Source organism: Wyeomyia smithii, chromosome 2, assembly GCF_029784165.1.
Source record: "Wyeomyia smithii strain HCP4-BCI-WySm-NY-G18 chromosome 2, ASM2978416v1, whole genome shotgun sequence".
In the NCBI taxonomy this organism is placed as follows: domain Eukaryota; kingdom Metazoa; phylum Arthropoda; class Insecta; order Diptera; family Culicidae; genus Wyeomyia; species Wyeomyia smithii.
Window position 1 is genome coordinate 126,792,499 of NC_073695.1, and position 9,022 is coordinate 126,801,520.

The 9,022-nt window shown below is 42.4% G+C and overlaps 1 protein-coding gene across 1 annotated transcript; it reads left to right on the top strand.

Moving 5' to 3' along the window:
* Positions 1–2,374: 2,374 nt before the first annotated feature.
* Positions 2,375–8,770, top strand: LOC129719876 (uncharacterized). The gene is made up of 3 exons (XM_055671292.1): positions 2,375–2,443; positions 3,986–5,449; positions 8,672–8,770. The coding sequence occupies exons 1-3, from the start codon at positions 2,375–2,377 to the stop codon at positions 8,768–8,770; spliced, it is 1,632 nt and encodes a 543-aa protein (XP_055527267.1).
* The last annotated feature ends 252 nt before the right edge of the window (positions 8,771–9,022 follow it).

Genomic DNA, 9,022 nt, shown 5'->3' on the forward strand with positions numbered 1-9,022 from the left:
ACCGTACCTTATTTGGAAATAATGAACCGTTCACAGCGTGTGTTCGTAGCTCTACTGATGTTGAAGAGCACTTTGAATTTGACAAACTAACCCGATATTTTGTAAATAGACTTAGAAATGTAATTAGCTAGTTTATTCATTCATTAAGACTATTTATTGTCAGATGGATTATTCAAATACAAATACAAATGAAGCGTCTTTTTCTCGTATATCTGTGCGATCCATTTGGTCAGATGTTAATTTTTCCCATAAAGATGGGAAAGTTCCTCGGTATTTCCATCCCACAAGTAATTCAAACGGCGTGATTCCGATTCCCCCAGATCTCGAAAATCCTGTTTAACGCCTCATTGGTACTGTCAACATCAGTACTTTTCATTTCAATTACGTGTAATTACCGTGAGTAGATGTCCACAGATGTCCAGAACTCTCCTGATCCGCATCCGTTCAATGAGAAACAATCAATCTGGAGGATCTCCCACGGTCCTTCCGGAAGTCCACGGCTAGTCAAGGGAATGGGTGGATTTTTTCGTGAGAGCTGAAAACATGTTTCACAACCCTTTACAAACGATCCTATCTGTTTTGCCATCCCGGACCACCAAAAATATGCCCTCAAAATCTTTTTCATGGCAGCTGCTCCCATATGTACTTGATGCGCTGAGTGCAGTGCTTTTTGTCGTAGGTTGCTAGGCAGTATTACTCGGTCTTTAGAAAAAACCAACGCTCCTAATACCCTGAGATTTTTTCTTTCTGATTCATATCTTTTTAGGCTTCTTCTCCAGTGTTGGGTTCTAATTGCCTCACGAACTTGTTTCAATTCTTCATCTTCTTCTGCTTCCAACTCGATATCATCCCAGGTAAGCTCAATCATGCCCGTGTCCAAAAAATACAATAGATGTTTCTCTGAGGACTCATCAATTGAATCGTAATTGTCAATTGCTTGAGAATCTGTTATCAAGCGAGATTATGCATCGGCTACGTTCATTTCTCCTGGTACCCTGGCAACCTTAAAATTATACGGTTGTAATCTCAATGCCCAAGCTTCCGCACGTGAGATTGCTCTTTTCCCGATCCTATGCTGTCCACTAAAAATAAACTCGTTTGATTCTGCATCTGTGCGAATTGTGAATGGTATGCACAACAGGTAGACAGAAAAACGCTCCACTCCCCATACCATTGCCAAAGCTTCCTTCTGAGTATTTTGCTTTCCGAAAGAGCATTTTCCTCTATTGATTTTGACATTGTGTACTTCAAATTTCTTCAAGACTTCCTGTAGATTTTGGTCATGCTCTTCCTGTGTTCGGCCATACACTAAAACGTCATCCAAATAGTTCACAGTACCTTTGCATTCCGAAAGAATGACGGTTGACCTCTTGAAATATATCTGGTGCATTTGTAAGTCCAAAAGGTAGTCGACAGCATCTGTAGACCGCATCAGCTGCGGAAAAATTTGTCAGATGTCTTGATTCTTCGTCCAGGACAATGTGGAAAAATGCGTTTGTGAGGTCAATTGTGGAGAAATACTTGGCTCCATGTAGTTCCATCAATATAAATTCAAACGTAGGCATCTTGAAAGGTGTTCTGTTAATGCACTTGTTAGGCCCTCGAAGATCCACCACGAGGCGTATATCAGAATTTCCTTTGGGGATTACTAGCAAAGATGAACAAAAACTTTTATCCATGTCTTTCTGGACCTTTTCTATTATACCAGATTGTTCCAGCTCCGAGAGTTTTTGTTTAGTCAAGTCTCTGAATGCTGCAGGTATGTGGGTATACACGTTTCTCGAAGGAGGCATCGACGAGTCATAGTTTAATTTGACTGGCGGTACATTAAATTTTGGAAACTCTTTTATTTTTCTATCTTGGAGACTATGTACGTTTACCAATTCACATTTCCAGACTGTGTCTGTTGTTTTTGTTTTGTTTGATTCACGTACCACATAGAATTTTTCTATTGATACAGGTCTTTCATTTGTCACGAATAGCTCTGCAGAAAAAGTAGCTATAACCTCAATGTTTCCTTGTGATGCGTACCCTCTAAGAGCTTTATCGGATTCATAGCATAACTCGTGTAAATAATGCTTAGCTGTTTCATGTTGTAGAATAGTCTCGAAAGCTTCTATTGTAATAGTGTTAACCTGTGCACCTGAGTCTATGAAGAACAGAACTTCTATGCCCGCAACATATGCCTTGATATATGCGGCACAGAATCCTATTTCTTGAATATCTGCTGTTCCCATATTGACTGGTGGAGTTTTATTTTTCTTCGTCTCACTGTCGCTTTCTGTTTTCTGAACAGCAGCAATTTTGGTTGGAGGCTCTGATTCTACGTCTGTCCAGCGGCGCTTACGGATTTCTGGCTTTGCTTGTAATGAACATGCCCTTCGGAGATGTCCACGGCGATCACAGTTTCGGCAAACCTTATCAATATGGAAGCAATTATCAGGTGTGTGGTTTGTATTCAAGAACCTCCAACACGCCTGGCTAGTTTCTTTAACTCTTACTGGTCCTTGGGTGAAGTATCCTCTACCGCGATTACTGTTTGTTCTAGGAGTTTCATACCGACGGCGTTGTTCAAACGAACGATCCGATACTACAGCTACCGTTGCCGATCTCTGCTGATGTAGCCTTATATAATCATTCTCATTCGCCAGCTCCACTTCTCGAATCCTAACCTGATCAATAAGCTCATTGAGGCATCCTCCGTTAGTGAGTACTCTGTAAGAAAGAGTCCTTACTCGGCTGTCTGTTGAACCTCTAGTAACTGTCCTTGAGATAGCTTCGAACTCCTCCTCTGCTTTGTAATTGCACAGTTTTGATGCTGCTGCAACTCTCTTAACAAATTCGATATTTGCCTCGTCGTTTTTCTGAACCATATTTGCTAGTTTACTTCGTTGAGCTAGCATATAGGCTCTTGATCCAAAATATGCGTCTAAGCGAGCAATTACATTTGAATACGGAAGCAAATTTTCATCTGGTATATCTGCTTGTGTAGTGGTACCTTCGAGCATTTCAAGAAGGAATGGCCCAGCTTTGATGCGGAATAAATCCATTTTTGTTGATTTCTCCGTTACATGGATGAGGTTCAATGACAAGTTCAAGATCTTCTTACAATGATCAAAGGCTCTTTTACTGATCTCTGTGTGACCTGTTTCCGGTGTACATTCTGGGATACTAAGGCCACCCATTGTCATTTTATTCATTGCCATTAATATAGTCTCATTTTCGTTAGTCGGTTCCTCACGCATTGTGCTCGATCTTGATAATCCAAAGTCACTTTCCGGACTCATGGCGGCCAAACTGCGGCTCAAATCTTCATTCTCCATCTGAGTTCTTTCTAACTCGGCTTTGATTTTCAATAACTCTTCCTTGAGCTTTTTTGTTGATCCTTCTATATCGTTCTCTTTTTCTTTCATAGCATTACTTTTATTTGAATCTTGGTTCTCATTACCGACTGCGCCATTGTCGTGATTTTCGGTGATTTGTTTATCTTTCGCTCAGTGTAAGAAGTCGTGAATACGTGTTAGATAAAACTCCAATCAAATTTCTATTTTTGAAGCTGTAAAACGTGTGAAGCCGTTGGAAATATATCTTCCGTGAATACCCACTTACAACTGAACCCACTAACGAACAATGATATACAAAAAATCGTTTCTCACTGCTTGGATCTGACCGATACCGCAGAAATCATTCGTCTTGTTCCGAAAGACAAAGATGTGACTAGCTTATCATTCGTTTCGTATAAAGTTGGTTTAGACCCTGGTTTGAAAACTCGAGCTCTGGATCCTTCTTCCTGGCCCACTGGCTTACTATTTCGTGAATTTGCTGATCGGTCAAAAAACGTAAACAGACAACCCTGGATGCAGGAGCCGATAATTTGAATTTATCGCTTTCTTCTGTGGACGGTGGGAGCCCTCGGGTTCCCACCAAAGGCGAGTATTTGTGTCATAATTTCATTCCTCCTGCGCTAATTGATCCTGTGTTGCAGTGTACCGACAACGACAGTGGTAATACTGTTTGGCTGTACTACCAAAATACACGGGGATTAAGAACTAAAATTGACGAGCTTTTTCTGACGACCCGTGAGTGCAACTTTGACATCATAATACTGACAGAGACAGGGTTAGATGATCGTGTCAACTCACTGCAGCTGTTTGGGACAACTTTTAATGTGTTTCGCTGTGATCGCTCTATACGCAATAGCAACAAATCCAGCTTTGGCGGTGTTTTGATCGCTGTGGCTCAGTGTCATCCTAGCTCATTCATCGAAACTGTGAGTGGCGAGTGTTTGGAGCAAGTTTGCGTCAGCGCTACCGTTAGGGGAACTAAACTGCTGCTGTGCGGTGTGTATATACCACCAGATAGGAGCCACGATGTCAAGACTATCGATGCACACATTTCCTCTATTGGCGAGCTGTTTGATAAAAGTAATGCGAATGACATCGTGTTTGTCTGTGGTGATTATAATCAGCCACGCATCGTGTGGATGCCTGGTGCTGCCCCTGCTTCTGTTCGATTGCCTGTTGCTAGTGCGACGCTGATAGACGGCATGGATTATTTAAATCTAAGGCAGCAAAACTATCAGCGAAACCATAACGATCGTACCCTGGATTCAGTTTTTTGTTTCCTTGACCATCAGCTTACTGTTAATAACTGTATTAGACCGCTACTCCCTGTCGACCGCTACCATCCACCCCTAACTGTCTCACTACCTACCGTCCGTTCTCATAGTACTGTTCCGTTGTGTGCAGATAATGGAAGCAGATTGAACTACCGAAAAGTTGATTTCGTCGCATTGATCGATTATTTGATGAGCCTCGACTGGAATTCAATCTACGTTTGCACTGATGTCGACGATATGACAGCACGCTTTTGCGATATAATTGGTCAGTGGTTGAATGCAAATGTACCGCTAGCGAAGCGTCCCAACATCCCTGCTTGGAGCACGCGTCGATTGCATGAATTAAAACGGCTTCGAAACAATGCCCAGCGTAAATTTCGCCGTTTGAAAACGCAGGTAGCGAGACATAATTTCGAAAGCACCAGCGACGAATACCGCCGTCTTAACAGAGAATTATACAAATCCTACGTCTTACGTGTACAGGCAGACCTTAGGAGAAACCCCAAAGGATTTTGGAATTTTGTCAACTCCAAACGAAAATGTTCATCGGTGCCTGTAAATGTTCGCTTGGATGACTTAGACGCGACTTCAGAATCGGATTCGTGTGAGCTTTTTGCAACTTTTTTAGCATCAGTGTTTGCTGATAGAGTTGCCTCCGATGCCGAGGCGGATATTGCGGCGGCTGATGTTCCGGCCGATTTGATTGATTTGACAACATTTGAAATTACCACTGATATGATAATGGATGCCGCCAAGAAACTTAAGCGATCTTATACTCCGGGGCCCGATGGCATCCCCGCTATAGTTATCAGCCGTTGTGCTAATGCGCTAGTAAACCCACTTCACTGCATTTTCAACAAGTCGTTCGAGCAACGGAAATTCCCCGAGATATGGAAACAATCTTTTATGTTTCCAGTTCTAAAATCTGGCGATCGTAAAAATGTCAGAAATTTTCGAGGCATAACTAGTCTCTCAGCTGGTTCTAAGTTGTTCAAGATTATTGTTAGTAACGTAATGCTCTATTCCACTAAGAATTACATCTCTACCTCGCAACATGGTTTCATGCCGAACCGCTTAGTTCATAGTAACTTACTGGAATTTACTTCGATGTGCATTTCACATATCGAACAAAAAGCGCAAGTTGATGCCATCTACACTGATTTGAAGGCAGCTTTCGATCGTATTGACCATAACATACTTTTGCGTAAAATGTCACGGCTTGGAGCTTCGCGTCCACTTGTGAATTGGTTAAGTTCGTATTTATGTGGAAGGATACTGCGTGTGAAACTTCGTTCTTGTGTCTCGTCGCAATTCACTAATAAATCGGGAGTTCCGTAAGGTAGCAATATGGGGCCTTTGCTTTTCGCTATATTCTTCAATGATGCAATGCTACGGTTAGGTGTTGGCTGTAGGTTGGTATATGCGGATAATCTAAAGCTATATCTGGTAGTTCGTACAATCGACGATTGTCGTCGTTTGCAACATTTGCTGCATATATTCCTCGAGTGGTGCCATAAGAACTGGCTGATAATTAGTATTGGAGAATGTGAGGTAATGACATTCCACCGCATTTTAAATCCGATCATATTCGAATACCGCATTGATGGACTTGAGCTGAGAAGAGTTGACCGTGTTTGCGACCTTGGTATTTTTCTCGACGCTAAACTCACTTTCCACCTACATCATGCCAGCTTAATTTCAAAAGCGAGTCGACAGCTGGGATTCATTGCAAAATTGGCCGTGACTTCAAAGACCCTCACTGCTTCAAAACCTTATACTGCTCTCTAGTAAAACCACTTCTTGAAAATTGTAGCTCGATCTGGTACCCTCATCAGTTAACTTGGTGTCTACGGATCGAACGTGTTCAGAAGAGATTTGTCCGACTGGCATTACGTGACCTTCCCTGGCGTGATCCGGAAAATCTTCCTCCGTATCCTGACCGCTGTCGATTACTTGGCCTCGACACGCTCGAACGTCGTCGCAAAATCTAGCAAGCTGCATCTGTTGCCAAAATATTGAATGGCGAAATAGATTCGCCAACGCTCTTGTTCCAGCTAAACTTCCGTGCTTCTCAACGTTCCTTACGTTCAACTGGCCTACTACAAACCGCATTCCATCGGACGTCGTTTGGATTTAACGAGCCTATAACCGCTGCGATCAGGACCTTCTCAAGCGTAGAAGATTTGTTTGAGTTTGGCGAACCATCCCGCAAGTTTGTAAATAAGTTGAAAAATTCGAATATTTTGTAAACTTGACACTATTTTTTTCATTTATTAAGACTACATATTGTCAGATGAATTATTGAATAAAATTAAAATTAAATTATCCTTTGATGTTATCGTTTTCTATTTTGTAGATGCTGACAGGCCGTTTTTAGCCCACGTGCATGGGGTAATTTTTTTCTGTCTCTTTCTTTGTGGTTCCATCGACCGCTCCTTGTTGCGATCGACGGGCGTGACGACTTGTGGATGCTCCATTTTGCTGGGGACTCCCATTTGCCACCTATTCGTATTACTGGTTCGTATTGCTGATGGGCTCCTTGTTGCCACCAACTGTCCTCGCCAACGTGCGAAAGCGGAATGAGTATGAAAGCTCAATCGCTGTCGTATTTATAGCTGATAGGGCGCCTTGTTGCCACTAGTCCGTATTGTTGATGGGGCTCCTTGTTGCCACTAGTTCGTATTGCTGATGGAGCTCCTTGTTGCCACCAACTGTCCTCGCCAACGTGCGAAAGCGGAATGAGTATGAAAGCTCAATCGCTGTCGTATTTATAGCTGGTAGGGCGCCTTGTTGCCACTAGTCCGTATTGCTGATGGGGTTCCTTGTTGCCACCAACTGTCCTCGCCAACGTTCGAAAGCGGAATGAGTATGAAAGCTTTTTTTTTAACTCAAAGTATATTTATTCATATTTTTATATGGTTACATATAGTTTACATAATAATTGTTGAGCCTTTCAAGGCTCTGCATCTTTGTTCTGAGGTTTGTTGGTTACTTATTTCTATAGATTTACATTATTTGTGTAGAATTTTACAGTTCTTCCTTTATAGGACTTGTTTTTAATTGAAAAATAAATTTTTATAACCTACTTAACTACGAATAACTAGCTTAAAATTAACTTAAAACTAAGGTACCAGCTCACGAATGATCAGGTGAGGTGACCTGGCGCAGGACTCTCTGAACCTAGTTCCAGCACCTGAAGACCAGCCAAGCGATGGATCTCAGAGTTTCGTGTCCTCGGAGGGGTGTTTAGGATCATACGTAATATTTTATTCTGAACAATCTGAAGTTTAAGATGGTGGGGTTTAGCGCAGCCCTCCCAGACAGGTAGAGCGTACTCTATGACCGGTCAAATTATTTACTTGTGAACGGCAAGCTTGTTAGTGAGGGAAAGAGTGGATTTCCTATTAATAAGAGGATAGAGGGATTCAGTCAGTATGTTGCACTTGGTAACAGTTTTCTCTACGTGTGAACGAAATAGAAGTTTTTGGTCCAGGGAGAGACCAAGATAGACAACCTCACTCGACCATTCGATGGGAGTGTTATTGAGATGGATTCTTACATTGGCAGGTGGAACAAGTCGAGTTGATTTTGAATGCGGGAATATAATAGCTTGGGTCTTAGCTGCATTGATGCAGATCTTCCAGCTGTTGAAATAGTCGGACAAAACATCCAGATCCTCTTGTAGTCTACGCGTCAAAGCTCTACTCACTCGACCTTTGTAGATAATGGCAGTGTCGTCTGCAAACACAGACAGGATGCCACCACCCGGGAGGGGAGGAGCATCTGAAGTAAATATGTTAAACAGGATGGGACCAAGAAGGCTTCCCTGTGGGACCCCAGCATTTACGTTAAACGTATCAGAGGGAATGTTGTTGAGGAAGACCTGGAATGATCTATTCGACAGATAATTCTTGATGATCTTCACGAGAAGATCGGGAAGTTGAACTGCTGCAGCTTAAGCACCAGGCCATCATGCCAGACATTATCAAACGCTTTTTCGATGTCCAACAATGCCATAGCAGATGTTTTACTAACGGACTTGTTCCGCCTTAGGATCTGAGTAACTCTAGTCAGTTGGTGAACGGTGGAGTGACCCTGTCTAAGCCCGAACTGTTCTGGGAGGAAGATGTTATTCTGGTTCGCGAATTCTAGTAAGCGGCTTGATACTTCCTGGACGGCATGCTCGTGCGGGCTAACTATAGCATGACCTAAATTGTGAGAGTTGACAAAATGCTGACCAAGTGCATTGGCTTTTTCAGATGCTGTTAGAAGGAAATGACCGGGGATTGGTTTTGGGGGTGATAGAGGGGGAATAGGTCTCGGTTTGGTTTTCAAAATTTTGGTAAGTTTTCAGATGAGCGCTGGTACTGTCGTCTAATAGTATTACGGAATTGGATATATCGT

Excerpts from the sequence above, each read along its gene's own strand:
- LOC129719876 (XM_055671292.1), top strand. The coding sequence starts at position 2,375 with ATGCCCTTCGGAGATGTCCACGGCGATCACAGTTTCGGCAAACCTTAT. Across the intron at positions 2,444-3,985 it reads AATATGGAAGCAATTATCAG|TGTACCGACAACGACAGTGG; the intron begins GTGTGTGGTTTG and ends CCTGTGTTGCAG. Across the intron at positions 5,450-8,671 it reads GCCGTTGTGCTAATGCGCTA|GATCTGAGTAACTCTAGTCA; the intron begins GTAAACCCACTT and ends GTTCCGCCTTAG.